This window comes from Ochotona curzoniae, unplaced genomic scaffold (assembly GCF_017591425.1).
Source record: "Ochotona curzoniae isolate NIBS_2020 unplaced genomic scaffold, NIBS_Ocur_1.0 contig_4838, whole genome shotgun sequence".
Lineage (NCBI taxonomy): Eukaryota > Metazoa > Chordata > Mammalia > Lagomorpha > Ochotonidae > Ochotona > Ochotona curzoniae.
This window is the reverse complement of record NW_024466399.1, coordinates 632363-648059: the sequence shown is the minus strand read 5'-3', so window position 1 is coordinate 648059 and position 15697 is coordinate 632363. Positions and strand designations below refer to the sequence as shown.

Here is a 15697-nt window from a genome sequence, read left to right as displayed (position 1 = left end):
TAATCCCCTCCCAGCAGCCCTCAGAAGAGAACCAGGTTCAAGCCCCAGATACTCCATTTTCGATCCAGCTCCCTACTATTGCACCCAAAAAAAGCAGAAGATGACCCACATTCCTGAACCTCTGTCACCCACATGGGAGACCCGAGTGGAGTCTCAGGCTCCTAGTTTCAGCCTGGTCCAACTCTGGCCATTGTGGCCATTTGAGCAGCAAGCCCACAGAGCGAAGATATTTCTCTCTTCCTCCCCTACGCCCCTTTTCTATATAACTCTGCCTTTAAAATAAATAATTTTTTAAAAAAATACAACACAAATGAACTTCTACTGCATATATTAATTTGGAAGCAAACCGTCAAAGCATTCATTTATTCACATGACTTGTATCCAAACATTTACGGTTTTGATCACAAATGTTCCCAACATTTAAACATGATGGAATAGAGGGCTAAAAACGTTACCTTCTTTATATGACTTCAAATGCTCCATGATTAGACCTCATCTAACCTAAAGAAACAATAACACCGTATCAATAAACAAATGAAACCACAGATTCAAAAATGCTAGAATTCAGGTATCAGGAATCTCTTTCTCTAATTCACATTATTGCCAAATATAGATCAATCTGATCAAGAACTAAAAGTCTATGACAATGTTTAACACCAATTTTTCCTTAGATATGTTCCTCACATCTGGCTTAATGCTTTCAAAAACCACAGGGAATTGGGCCCGGCGCGGTGGCGCAAGTGGTTAAAGGTCCTCGCCTTGCACCCCCGGGATCCCATATGGGCGCCAGTTCTAATCCCGGCAGCCCTGCTTCCCTTCCAGCTCCCTGCTTGTGGCCTGGGAAAGCAGTCGAGGACGGCCCAAAGCTTTGGGAACCTGCACCCGTGTGGGAGACCCGGAAGAGGCTCCTGGCTTCGGATCGGCATAGTATCGGCCCGTTGCGCTCACTTGGGGAGTGAATCATCGGACGGAAGATCTTCCTCTCTGTCTCTCCTCTCTGTATATCCGCCTTTCCAATGAAAAAATAATAAAAAAAATAAATCTTTAAAAAAAAAAAAAACCACAGGGAATAGAGTGTACCAAAGAAAATGCTTTCTGCCTTAATAGACAAATTTCATAAGTAAACAGACTACACTATTATTTGCAGGTTTTAATTATCTAGTAAATATTTTTTAGTTCCTTCAGGGACCAGCGCTGTGGTGTTACGAGCAAAGCCTCCGCCAGCAGCGTCAGCATCCCATGTGGGCGCCAGTTAGATTTTTGGCTTCTCCACTTCCATCCAGCTCCCTGCTAACGTGCCAGGCTGATGCAGAAAAGGCCCATGCGGGAAATGCAGAAAAGGCTCCTGGATCCTGGTTTCAGACTGGCCCAGCTCCAACTATTGCAGCCATTTGGGGAATGAACCTTTTAAATACGTACATAAGCCTTTTTCTTTTTCCCCAAGATTTATTTACTTTCATTGGAAAAACAGATTTACAGAAGAGACAGAGAGAGTGACCCAGAGGCTGGAGCTGAGCCAATCCGAACCAAGGAGCTTCTTCTGGGACTCTCAGAGTGCAGGGTCCCAAGGCTTTGGGCCGTCCTCCACTGCTTTCCCAGGCCACAAGCAGGGAGGTGGATGGGAAGTGGAGCTACCGGGATTAAAACCATCGCCCATATGGGATCCTGGCCAACACACTGAGCCATCATGTCGAATCCATAAGTACATAAACCTTTTAAAAATATTAATTTTTTTTCTTTTAAATGGGTTTGAAGTAAAACTTATTCTGTAAGTGTTAATCCAGTTATGCCTTTTATTCAATCCTTCAATGCTTTGAATTCTACTTTTTTCTTTGAATTCCATTACATCCAACAGGATCGTATCTATACCGCTCACATCACATGTTTAAAATCACTCTAATGACAACTACCCTGAACAATGTAACAGTGCTTAAATACACTATCCCATGTTGCAAGCGAATGAGTTGTTTGATCAAACCAGGGTGCTACAGCACACAGCTGCCTAGTGGCAGGCCCAAAGTTTGTACCTAGAATCCACATCCCTTTCATTTTACCGAGCTGCCTCCTATAAAACAGAATGAGGCTAATGAACTAACCATTACGACTCAATCAGCTGAACACTTTTACATGCATGGATTAGAGAAGGGATTAAGGAGTGTCAAACTTATCAAATGTCAACTGATGATGGCAACTGTACACAAGTAAAACACAAAATAAAACAATGGGAAAGTGTAAGAACCAGTTTTTGTTTTACAATTTTGAATATCAGCTCAAATGTTTTGTTTCCGTATTTGTTTAGTCTTTGTTTTGTATCCAAAATAAGAGTCTTGTGCATGTAAATTATATTCAAATGAAACTGTTAAAATAAATGTATTGTTGCTGGGGCCAGTGTTGCGGTGTGCCTCACAATGCTGACACCTGCATCCCTTCTAATGCCAGTGTGTATGTCGCCCGGCTGCTGCACTCCCAGTGCAGTGCTCAGCTCCAGTCACTGGCCCTGCACCAGTGGGAGGCCACAAGAGGCTCCTGGCTCCCAGTTTTGGAACAGCTCAGCTTGGCCGCTGTGGCCATCTTGGGGGGTGACCGGGCAAGATCCAAGACCTCACTGTCTGTTTCTCTCTATAGAAATGTGCCTTTCAAATACAAATAAATAAATGTATGTTTCAATTATCCTAAACTTTACATTTTGTTATTTTGTGGTGGACCCTTACCCACCACATATTTATTAGACAGGATGGAGCTGAGGATTCCAGCTTTGCCTGACTTAGTCCTGGTCATCCGGGGAATGAACCAGCAGTAAGAATCTCTCCTTTCTCTAGTTCTCCATCACTCTACATTTCAAATAAACTGTGTCTAAAAGAGTTTTATGGGCCTGGCGCAATAGTGTAGTGGTTAATGGATCCCTTGAACGCACCAGGATCCCATATGGGCATCGGTTCTAATCCTGTCAGCTCCACTTTCCTTCCAGCTCCCTGCTTGTGGCCTGGGAAAGCAGTGGAGGACGGCACAAAGCCTTGGGACCCTGCACCCGTGTGGGAGATCTGGAAAAGGCTCCTGGTTTTGGATTGGCTCAGCTCCAGCCACTGGGGCTGCTTGGGCAGTGAACCATCTCTGTCTCTCCTCTCTGTACATCTGCCTTTCCAATAAAAATAAATAAATCTTTAAAAAAAAAAAAAAAAACAGGGCCCAGCACCGTGGGCCTAGCGACTAAAGTCCTCACCTTGGAGGCACCTGGATCCCATATGGGCGCCAATTCTAATCCCGGCTGCTCCACTTCCCATCCAGATCCCTGCTTGTGGCCCGGGAAAGCAGTAGAGGATGGCCCAAAGCTTTGGGACCCTGCACCGTGTGGGAGACCCAGAAGTTGTTCCTGGATCCTGGCTTCAGATCGGCATAGCATTGACCATTGCGCTCACTTGGGGAGTGAATCATCGGATGGAAGATCTTCCTCTCTGTTTCTCCTCCTCTCTGTATATCTGACTTTCCAATAAATAAATAAATAAATCTTTAAAAAAAGTTTTCATTTTGGATTTCAAATTTTCAGTTTAGGGATCCTCAATCTTTACCAGGTTAGGGTCAGAAACAATGAAAATAACTCAGAATAACTAAAAGGAAAGGAAAAGAAAAATAAATAAATAAAAATCTCATTTAATCTAAAACTTCACTCGAACTTTTACTTAGTTCTAGAGATCTGGAATCACATCTCATTAATCTTACAATTACTGAGCATAACCAATAATTTAGCAATTTCCCAATTAGTGTTCTGGATACAGCATCAAAAGCCTCACTAAAATGTTCTTCCAACCTACAAGACAAAAAATGATCAGCCCACTAAACAAAACATATCCTTTCTGGCCGACTGCAAGCAAATCCAGTGGGTGTCGAAATGTGGAATAAATGGTCTCTACCAGTACTTTGATTTTGACACGGACTCATTCTGGGAGGTGCACAGCTCCATATTTTAATATTATTACTCCCTACCTGACCACATGATTGTTTAAATAGAATGAATATAAAATAACTTCAACATAATAAGAAGGAAGGGTTTCAAAAAAAAAAATAACAAAATCCAAAATTTTAGTTTCATAGTATTTACAGTGTTAAATCCAGACAAGGTATTATCTTGGTGACTATGACCTAGATAAACAGTGCTCTAAACAAAACTGGGAAATACATACTTACATTCAAAACATTATAAACAAGTGTGTCTGTAATTCTATTCACAATGGCCAGTCTAAATGCGTGCCTAGAGGGAAGCTGATGGGGCTGTGGCACAGCAGCTGTGCTGCCAGCCTCCCACATGGATGCCAGCTTGTGTCCCAGCTGCTGCACCTCTCCCTGCTACTCCCTGCCAGGGAAAGGCACAAGATGGCACCACCACGTGACCTCGGCCGCCCAAGTGAGAGAAGACCTTCCTGGCTCAACACGGCCCACTGCAGCCATCTTGGAGAAATGAACGACAGACAGAACATATCTCCTCTCCCTCCCCATAACTACACAAATAAATCTTGAAAAAGAAACAAGCTTAGGGCCCAGCACAGTGGTGTACCAGACTACTCCTTGGGCCATAGCATAATCCCATATGGACCCTGGGATAGTGTTCAGGCTACTGCATTTGTGTATCTCCTGCTCTTCTATCAAAAAAAAAATCTGCATTTCAAATTTAAAAAAATAAATTTTTAATGTAAAGTATACTGCAACAGCAACAATGAATCTTTTCCAACTTTCTAAGAAGTTGTAAAAATTCTAATTCTACTAAATTTATATTTTCAAAACATTATAATTTTGTGTGGTAGCCTAGTGGCGAAGGTCCTTGTCTTGCATGCACCAGGATCCCATACAGGCGCCAGTTCATGTCCCAGCTGCTTCCCATCTAGCTCCCTTGCTTGTGGCCTGGGAAATCAGTCGAGGAACGCCCATAGCCTTGGGACCCTACACCCAAGTGGTAAACCCTTTAGAAATTCCTCCCGGCTTCAGATTGGTTCAGCTCCGGCCATTGTGGCCACTTGGGGAGTGAACCAACGCACAGATGATCTTTCTCTATGTCTCTCCTCCCTGTAAATCTGACTCTCCAATAAAATAAATAGACATTATAATTTTAACATTAGCTTTAAAAATCAGAATCATAAACACTTAACGATATATAAACATCTAGGCCAATTTACAAACTTACAAAACCAAATCTAATCTTCAAATCTACTAGGAGTGTTAGGGGAAAAAAGTAGTCAATACAGGAGCTGGTGGTATGGCATAATAACGTCCACAGAGGTACCAGTTCAGCAGTGACTGCCCCACTTGCCATCCAGCTCCCTGCTATTGCACGGGCAGAGCAGCAGAAGATGGTCAAGGGTCGGGGATGGGGTGCCCTGTGGGAGACCTGGATGCAGCCCCTGGTTCCTGCTCTGGCCTGGTCCATCCCTGGGGAATGAGCCTACACAAGGGAATATGGGCCTCTCCGGCTCCCTGTAACTGATTTTCAAATAAATACACCTTCCAAAACACATTACATCCCAAAATATGCAAAAAAAAAGAGTAGTATGTTCTGAACTCTGTAACCCAGCTGTCGCCACAACCCGTCTGCTCTAACCGTGGCATACTGTGCAGGAGAGCATGGCGACCCTCGTGCCACTTCTACTGAACTAGGAGAATCCCAAATTACGAGGTGTCTACTGCACCATGATCCAAGCGTAAAAAGCCTGCACCACTAACCTATACAACAGCATTTTTCCACTAGAAAACGACCAAAATAAAGCACAAAAATGAACTGCACTTGCAACCTAGAACACAGAACTCAAATTTATGGGTCCACCTAATTAAAAAAAAAAAATGTTTACGAGTTCTTTATTTTTATTGGAATGTCAGATATACAGAGGAGAAGGAGAGACAAAGACAGACAGGAAGATCTTCCGTCCCATGGTTCACTCCCCAAGCAGCCCCAACCGCTGCAGCTGCATCCATCTGAAGCCAGGAGCAAGGAGTCTCTTTTATTAGGTCTCCCACTTGGGTGCAGGGTTCCAACGCTTTGGGCCATCCTCAGATGCTTCCCCAGACCACAAACAGGGAGCTGGAAGGGAAGCGGGCTACAGGACACCCCTATGGAATCCACACACAAGGCAAGAACTTCAACTTTGAGGCTATTGCACTGGGACCCCTAGCAAAATTCCTTTTTTTTCTTTGTGGCCCAAAAACCTGACATTCTGAATTTACTATTTCTTTTATTATATTTTTGACAGTCTTCACATAGCTAATTGGGGTAAAAAGGTTTAAGGGCTATAGGAAAGTGAGTAATAAGACTAGTATTTCCATATTGTTTCCTTCATGTTTAAAGGAGGATATTAAGTGAGAAGGCCCACCCAATTTCCCACCCTCCCCAGGTCCCGGATGTAGAGTGTGCTCCGAGGTTCTTGCTCAAGTGGTTTTGATAGTTCACCAGTTCTGAATTGCTGCCACTCTTGCCACTCCAAGCACTATGAGGTCTTTGAAGCATCTACCATTGCCATAGTCCATCATAGAGTCTCTGTTTGCCCTGTATTTCACTGCCAACATGTAGCCGAGATGGTTGGTTGACCAGTTCTGTCTTCTCTCTTTTCTTGGTTAGGGTTCTGACTCCTGCATTTTGATTGGGGAAATCTCCAAAGAAACTCTGTCTGAGGTGTACTCAGACCAGATTCTTCTATATGCTAGCAAGTACAGGGCCTGGCACAGTCCATCCTCCTGATCAGCTGGTGGTTGCCATCTCTGGGTCGATTAGGTTTCAGCCCCGACTTCCACTGGAACCAATGGGTGTTGCAGTCCAGCCTGGTGCTGCCCAGCACATACTTGGCCCTCGCATAAAAAACTGGGAGCTGCAGCCTAGTTGGAGCAACCCACAATAACCCCCACCAGGCCCACCCCCTACCCTAATTTGCCAGTTTGTGTAGCAGACTACTCCAGTCTGTCCCACACCCCATTCCACCCCAGACCCTGCCCTGATTTTATGCCCTCCCATGGAAGTGGTAACCCAAGAGGGAGGAGCCCACTATTTCCCTCCCAGGTCACTCCCACTCCGGAATTATGCACTCTCCAGGTGGTTCTGTGGTTTGACTTGACAGAATTAGCCCCCAGTGCCAGCTTCTGCCAGCTGATGCTGTGGCTAAGCCCCAACAACCCTCACCCACTCTAATTTTGTTTGCACCAGTAGGAATAATCAGCCCAACCGGGCATTCCCTGACCTAGTCCACATGAGGCCCACAGTGTTGTAGCCCTGCTTAGTCTGGTCTGCCCCCATCCCAGCTCATGCTCTCCAGTGGGAGTAGCTGTCCAGTAAGGGAACTATCCCTTTTTCCCCTGCTGCTCTGCCCACTCCCTTGCTTGTTCTCACGCGTTCTGCTGGGGTGCTGAGGTCACTTCTGGCACAGGCAACCTCACGTTGGCATTCCGTATTGTGCACTAGTTTTTGTTGCGACCAAACCTGGCTCGACCCACACTGTTCTGGTGTCTGGATTTGCCATTGATGATGTGAACAGATTCAGTCTGGTCTTTCCCCAATCCATGACAGATGTATGCCCATGGGTATCTTTCCATGGCCTGTTCTGGACTGATTCCGATCATGTTTTTTGAGCTTACTTGCAGGGTCTGTGTCCTGCCAGAGGAGTTGCCCAGGCTCCTCCATCAGAACCTCTCCCAATGCCAGATTCTGCACATACCAGGGGGTCAATGAGCTAGCCCTACTCAGTTCACCTCCTGTCTTAGCAGTGGAACAGTGGCTTCTCCTCACTGGCCTTCAACCCTAACTGGTCCTTGCTGTTGGATGTTTCAGCCCAGCCATGGCTCGTCCATACCCACATATGGCTCAAACATGGCTCAGTAGGGTTTGAGACCTTGTCTAGTCCATCTCACATCTAGCCTGGTCCTCCAGGACACCAGAGGGTGTTGGAGTCTGGCCCAGTTCGGTGCATCCAATCCCAGTCCACACTTGTGTCAAGGGAGACTACAACTGTATCCTGATCAGAATGCAGCTCCCATTCCAGCCCACACACCCCTTGGTGGGAACCTCAACCCAGCTAGGGTTGTCCCCTTAGCTCCCCAAACGGGCTTGTTCCTAGCCATAGATCACTTGCATGCCAGTGGTTGCTCTGACTCAGCTTGGCTCAGTCCCTCACCTGTCCCGACCTCTGCCTTAGACACTGTGGCTTAGTGTTCCTGGGTCATGCAGACCAGTAGGTGCAAGAGCCTGGCTCGGCATGACCTGTGCTCCGTCCTGGTCTCTGGTTTCGCTTGTGGGCTAAGGTTTGCTCAGTCCTGCCCGGTCCACCCTGTTCCTTTACCAATTGACACATTAGCCAGCTGTTGCAGCTACTTTGCCCAGCTTGTCCGACTCCCAGGTCTGGACCACATGTTCACCAGCAGGAGCTATGATTTGCCAAGGGAGTTTCCCAAGTTGCTCCACTAATCCACTCCCAGACCCAGTTCTCATACATGACATTGGGTTTAGGCCAGGTTCTGGCGAAGTCTGGCCTTCCATTTGGCCTTGTATGAGCTGGTGAATGTTGCGGCCCAGCCAACCCCACACCCTATTCAGGATGCACATTTGGGTGCTGCTGCCCTGACCAGTCCAGACTGTTGGGGGTTTCATTACCTGTGATTGATGGCAGGCTCCTTGGTCACACCTAACGTAGTCCATCACCACCCCATCTCTTGAGCTAACCAGTGGGGCTAGAATTTCCACAGGATTTGGCCCACACATCCCTCACAGAATCTGCCACCGGATATGGTTCTCGAGTGCTGGTTAATATCATGGCCCTGCCTAATGTGACCCTTCTCCTGATCCATCATCATGTCATGTAACAGGCTATGATTCTGCAGCACAAGCCCTGAGCCATAGCTTTTGCATGGACTGGTATTGGGTGGTCAGTATTGTTCAGTGATTACAACTTCTTCAAAGGAAGAGTTACTGTCATTGGGGATCTTTACAAATGCTTCACGGCCTAGAAGCACAGTGGGTTCAACCTGGAGCTACCTCAACAGCGATTCAAAGAACCAAAACCCTAGAGCTCCCCATTCGGGCAGCCAGCAGGCAGAGCCTGCCAGCAAATGGCACACTGGCTGTCTGGGGACAGCTCACCATGTGCACATGGTGGCTGTTATCTGAGATCCAGGCATGAGATGCCCTGCACTGAGACCCACCAGCAGCCTCCCTCTGCTGGAAGTTTAAACTCCTGGGCTCAAGGTCGCGCCCCTCCCCAGTCCCATTCACTGCCCAATGAAGGCAGTGGGTGGGCCCCGGCCCCAAGCAGTCAGGGAGACCTCTCCCCTCAGGTGTACTCACCCGGAAGGGAGCAGCCCCTGGAGCCCAGGCAGGCCCAGGGACAGCTCACCAATTGCACATGGTGGCTGTTGTCTGCCCTAGCAAAATTCTTAACAACTTTAAAAGTCCTACATATTGGTAAGAATTTTTAAATTTGAATACTTAAAATGTGTTCAGTTCTGAAATTCTCATTATATACCATGGGATAGAAGAAAATTAACTGAAATTTAAAAAGAAAAATGGTGGGATAATGGAGTCCAAACAATCTCTCGCTTCCTTATTTGAGATCCCTACATAAACACTAGTTAAGAATCCAACATGAGAAAACACTTTAGTTTGGGCCCTCCGAGAATCTCTCTTGGGGGGAAAAAAAAAACACATTTAGTTCAGCACAGTGGCAAAGAACTAAGCCACCTCCTGTATACTACATCCCATATAGGCCTGCTCTGAGTCGCAGCTGCACCATTTCTGATCCATCTGCATGTTAATATGCACAGGAAATTGAGCAAAGACTCATGTGCCCAGTGCTCCACTTTCCTTCCAGCTCCCTGCCTGTGGCCTGGGAAAACAGTGGAGGACAGCCAAAGCCTAGGGACCCTGCACCCGTGTGGGAGACCCACAAGAAGCTCCTGGCTCCTGGTTTAGGTCTGCCCAACCCAAACCGTTACAGCCATCTGGGAAGTTCCTGTAGCGCCAGCATCCCATGAGTGCCTGCTCAAGCCCCAGTTGCTCCACGTCTGATCCAACCCCCTGCTAATGACCTGGGAAAGCAGCAGAGTGCCTGAGTGCCTGGGCCCCTGCTACCCAGTGGCGCCTCTGATGAATTCCTGGCTCCTGGGAGCAGCCATTTCAAGAGTGAACCAGCAGACGGAAGAGCTCTGTCTCACTCTCTCCCTATAAATCTTACAAAACAAACAAATCTTTTTAAATTACTACATTCGGGTAGTATACATGCGGACATTTCAGAAAAATTCCTGATTGCATATTTCCTAAGCCCCTCATGTCCAAACCTCTCACCAAACTAAACAACTCATCAACATCACAATTAACAAAAAAAAAACCTAGAAAAGTAAATCTTTTGTTAAAATATGTTAAGTATTGCCCATCCAAGCAAGACATGAACTTTGAACTATCATATTTGAATACTCTAATGCCTGAAAAGTTTTATGCTCTAATTATAAAAATTATGAACATATGTTCAAATTATATTGGAAACAACTACAGACTAAATTGCATGCAATAAAAAAGGAGAAGGGGTGGGCATTTAACCTAAGAGTTGAGCCACCACTAGGGAAGCACCCACCCATCCCCTCTACTCTAGCTTCCTGTTGAGGTACACCCTCAGAAAGAAGAGAGGAAGACTCCGCTCACTGTGCTCCATGGGGGAGACCAGCTCCTGGCTGCCAGCAGCCCTTGCTGCTCCAAGCATCTGATGAGCTAACCAGAGGAAGACAGCTCTGCCCTTTCCTGTCTCCACACTTTCAAACAGAGATAACATTAAATTGATCCAAATTCTGAAAACAAGGTAGTTTAGAAAGTAACAGATAAGGGCCCAGCATTGTGGTATACAGTTTGAGCCAATGCCTGGAACTCAGGCATCACATAGACACGCAGCTTCCTGTCCCAGCACTTCAGCTCCCTGCTGCCCTGCCTGGGAAAAGCGACAGGAAACGAGCCCTTTGGTGTGTGAACCAGAGGGAGGGAAGGTCACTCTCCCAAGATCAATCAATCCATCTCTCTCTCTCTCTCTGTGTTTGAAAGCCTACCTTTCAAATAAATAAATTTTTAAAAAAAGTAATAACTATAACTGATAAGGAATAGTACTTTCTATTTGTTTACACACTTAAACTTTAAAAAGACAATAAACCGAGGTTAGTCGTGAATTTTCTTTTTACTGCCTAATTTATAGACTTTTAAGACAGCAATATAATTTACTGTAAAACAATATGGCACATGAATTGAGTCTGTAAATAAACTGCTTCAATTCAAAACCTTGCTTTAGTAAATACTTGCTGGGTATGTTTGTTTACTCTCTTACAAATTAGTCATAAACACAACCCCTCCATCACTGGGCTGTGGATACAGTACTCGGTACACGCCTAAAGCAGTTTAGACACATGCAGAGTTTTAGAATGGACACTGCACACTTTCAAAGTTGCCAAAAACTACAGTGAATTTTTAAAAGTTTCCAATAACTTATTTGAGAGCAGACAATTAAGCTGACTCACAGCAGCTCCGTAAATCCTTGATTACTAAAATTACATCAACACGTGTGTGTCCTGTACTGTGCTGAAAAGAGCCTGCATTTAATGTAAGCTCTTAATATAAACTGCCAACTTTCTGTCATCTTTCACCATCTGTATCCCACAAACCCTCATCTGCAGAAGTGACTTGACTCACTGGGAGGTCCCTCCTCCCTGTACCTGTACAGCAGTGTCCGCAGCACACGGCTCAGGAGACACAGTACACCCTCAGGAGCTACAGTGTACCCTCAGAGACACAGTGTACCCGCAGGAGCTACAGTGTACCCTCAGGAGTTACAGTGTACCCGCAGGAGCTACAGTGTACCCGCAGGAGTTACAGTGTACCCGCAGGAGTTACAGTGTACCCGCAGGAGCTACAGCGTACCCGCAGGGCTGCCCGCACTCATGCTTTGAAACTAGCTCCAACCACTGACGCACAATTTAACCTGATAATCTTTATCTAACATGTTACAAGATTGCCTTAAAAACACCCAACTATCAACACCAAATCAAGAATGCCTTCCCAGAAGGGCCAACGCAGAAGACAGAGGACAAAATAACTAGAATACGCTGGTCTTACCAGCATATCAGCAGGTGAAGACACTCCCTATTAGAGCCATGAACGCCATACCCTTTCCTAAGCAGAAAGTTGGTGGAAAGGATCTACCAACTCATAAATTTGTTCAGGATTAATAGAACCTTAACCGAAGTTTCTATTTCAGATCGGGACATAACCAAAAACCTTCAAAAACTGCTTCCAACCCTTTGAGTAGGAATCCATTCTCAAGGGGAGGGGGGGAAAAAACGCCAAAGGGGGAGGGGAAAAAATGTCAACAATGGTCACACAGCATTGAAAACGACAAATATAAAAGCTAGCATTTCCACTTTGCAACTCTAGAGGGCACCAGAAATATGCCCTGCTTCGCACCCCCTCCTCTCCGGGCCGAGCAGCCGCACCAGCCCAGGTCGGGATTGCAGCCGCGTCTGCAGCGGTGCGCGCAGCGGGCGCCCACTCCCAGCTGCCTCCACTGCCATTCCCCGGGCTGCGGCCCGGGGGCAGCTGCCACCCAAGGGGAAGCTCCTCCCCCTGCAAAGGACGCCCAGGGCCGGGTCTCCAGGCCCAAGACAACTGTCCTCTGAACGCGAGCCGCGAACGAGGGCCAAAGGACTCACAATGGGGCTGTTTGCGTCCTCGCTCTCTGCCAAAGATGCGCCAGACAGGGCTGAAGGCGACTCCTGGTCCTGGGATGAGAGAGAGAGAGAGAGAAAGAAAAAACAAAAACGGGAAATGGAGCAAGAATAGGCAACCTGGTGGGAACAGCAAGCCTCTTCGGCCAGGAGGAGGCAGAGTTAGGCAAGAAGAGGTCAAGGAGCCGCGGCCCTTCTATTATTACCCCCCGCGCTGCCAAGAGCCCCCTTGCTACGGAAGCGGAGCACAACACGCAGGAAAACACACGTCTGCGAGGCCCAAGCCCACGTGAAGGGCGGCGATCCGCAGGCGAGCGTGGCCGGAGGGCGCACGGCCGGCTCCCGGCGAGCGGAGGGGGAAGGGCAAACGCCTGCCTCGACGCCAGGCGGGATGAGCATTCCCTCCTCCATGCGCCCACCTAGCGTCGCTGCCATCACTCCCGCCGCCCGTTTCCGAGGGCGCACGGGCACCGCGCGGGGCAGATCGCGCCCGCCTCTGCCCCCAACCCCCCGACCCCCGAGCGGTTGCCCCCCGGGGGCCCCGAGCTCTGCCCCCACCCCCACCCCCTCCCGCAGTCGGCGACCGGCGGCGCTGCCTCCCGTCCGCCATTAGAGACCCAGCCAAACAATACGTGAGGAGCCGGAGCCGCGCAGCGCAGCGCCGGGGAGGAGCGGGGCCGGGCGGGGGGCCCCCCGGCGGGCCACGGGCGGCGGCCCTCGCCCCCTCCCCGGCCACCGGACAAACTTGAAGCCCCTCGGCTCGGGGCCGGCCGGGTGGGCGCGCAGCCCCCTTAGAGCGCGCGATCGCCGCCCGGCGCCCCTCCCCCCACCCCCGCAGCGCAGAAAGGAGGAAAAATAATAATAAATAGTAATAATAATACCCCCACGCGAGCGCGCGCGCGCGACCCCCGCCGCCCGCGGCCGCCTGCCCCCAGCGCGCCCGGCCGCGCCCGCGGAGCAGCCTCCGGGACGGGAGCGCAGCCCCGCGCCGCCGCCGCCGCCCCGCACTCCCGGAGGCCTCGACGCGGCGGCCGCGCCGCGGGGAGCCGGGCCCGGGTCGGTGGGAGGCTCCGCGGGCTGCCCTCACCCATCTCCGCCTCCGCCTCCGCCTCCGGAGGCTGCGCTGCGCCCGGCCACCCCCACTCGCCGCGGCCCCGGACTGCGAAGACGAGCGGGGGAGAAGCCTCACCCGGTGCTGGCTGCGGCTCCGCGGAACGAACCTCCCCTCCCCCGGCCCACCCCCCGGCGGCGACACGCACAACTCCGCTCGGTCCAGTCCCGGCTTTAGCGCTGGTGAGGAGGAGGAGGCGGCGGAGGCGGCGGCAGCGCGGCCGAGCCCGGGCAGGCCCCGCCCGGCGCGCGCTCATTGGCCGGCAGCGAGGGCGGGCCCGGGCGCCTCGGCCGCCGCCATTGGCCGCGCCCGCCTTCCCTCAGGACCCCCCTCGGTGGGGTGGTCCGCGCGGCCGTCGCTCAGGCGCCGGCCACGCCCCCGGCCCCGCCGGCCCGCCCCCGCCCCCGCCCCCGCCGCCGCGTCCGCTGGCCCTCGGCTGGCCGCGGCCGCGTCCCCTCCCCTCGGCGCCCCCGCCCCCACCCCGGGGCCGCCAGGGTCAGGGCGCCCGACTCGCGCTGCCCGCCCTCCCGGGCCCGTCGCCCGGTCCCCCGGGGCCCCGAGGCTCTCCCCGGGCCCGGGACGGCCCGCGGGCCGACGAGGCAACGCCTGGCCCTCTGCCTGGCCCCGGACGCGCAGGCCGCGCTGCGGCGGCTCCCAACCACTGCGCCTCAGGACGCGGGCGGCCTCGATGCCCCGGGCGCCCTCGCTGTCCAGGGCCTCGGGGCGCCCCGCGAGGGGCCGAGGCCGGCGAGCCCGCTGACGAGGCCGAGGGCGCGGTCGGGGCCGCGGGTGCAGGGCACTGCTGGCCGCTCGGAGGGCCGTGGGGACACCTCCACCCTCGCCTCGCCCCCGTGGGGAAGAGTTGCCCCCCCCCCACCTCCCGTCATGGCTGCAGCAGGAGGCGACGTCCTCCATTTTGTCGGAACTGCCTAGGGAACTTGGGACCCTTTCAAATCCTGACCCCCCGTGGGGGGCCCAGAAACTTGGCCCTTGGGCGGCCCACACTGGGTTCTGCCATTCTGCCCCGGGAACGGCCCCCGCTTCCGGCGCCTGCGGCCCCGCGGCCGTGGGGAGGGGCGAGGGACGCGGGCGCGACGGTGGGGAGACCAGACGCCGCTCCCCGCCTCCATCAACCAAGATGGAGGGAGTTGCGGGCTTCCCTGGAGCGGGGCTCCCGCCCGCCCAAGGGACGCGGGCCAGCCCCAGGGCGCGTCGGGCGCTGCCGTCGCCTTTCCCCCACCCGGGCGCCGGCCCTCCCCAGCTCCCCTCGGCCTCCCATCTGGTCTTCCAAGGTGGATGGAGGCTCCACTGCATCGCCCACACCACGGTGTCCCCCCCCCAGCCAGGGCGGCCCCCGGCGCGCCCGCGAGAGCCAGGCCGAGGGCAGACGGTACCCGAGGGAGACGGACCTAGGGCCGCGTCCACGAGGGTCCTCTCTTTTGTTCCTCGTCTACACCTACGTCTTCGGGGGACGTCATGGTGCTGGAGATTTCCAAGACTCCACGTAAAAGACGAAAGTGATGTCTCTTTGGTCTCTCCCTGGCGGTTGTGAGTGGAATTACAAGTGGTGATGGTGGTTACCTCCCCACCCAAGTAGATGCGGACCTCGAATTCACGATTGTCTGACACCATTGCCTGTTAATAGACATGTTACAGTTGGAAAGTTCGACACAATCATGATAAGCATGAAGTTATTAATGAAGCTAACCATCCGTGAAAGACGGAAAAAAAAAAACCCGATGTGTAAATTCTAACTCATGAACATCAACAAGTACAACTAGACATTCATTCATTATCGACTTAAAAAAAGAAAAAAATCGAGGAGCCGGTGTTTCGGTTGGAGTCCCGGCTGTGCCTGATCCAGCTCTC

The 15697-nt window shown here is 51.1% G+C and overlaps 1 protein-coding gene across 6 annotated transcripts in view; it reads right to left on the bottom strand.

Moving 5' to 3' along the window:
* The window catches only part of ZMYM2 (zinc finger MYM-type containing 2), a 90219-nt gene extending 74860 nt beyond the window's left edge, over positions 1-15359 (bottom strand). Inside the window, exons 1-3 of one of the 6 annotated variants that reach the window (XM_040988354.1) lie at positions 15238-15323; positions 12703-12771; positions 456-501 (exon numbers count right to left, since the gene is read on the bottom strand). Coding sequence is in view for 1 of the 6 variants with exons in the window: in XM_040988351.1 (XP_040844285.1) it covers positions 12703-12771; positions 15248-15306 (128 nt within the window). In the remaining 5 variants the exon portion in view is untranslated. Of the gene's footprint in view, positions 1-455; positions 707-12702; positions 12772-13906; positions 13998-15237 lie in introns of those variants that run through there. The other 5 variants (XR_005884717.1, XM_040988351.1, XM_040988353.1 and 2 more) reach the window with 5 other exon arrangements.
* Between the last annotated feature and the right edge of the window lie 338 nt (positions 15360-15697).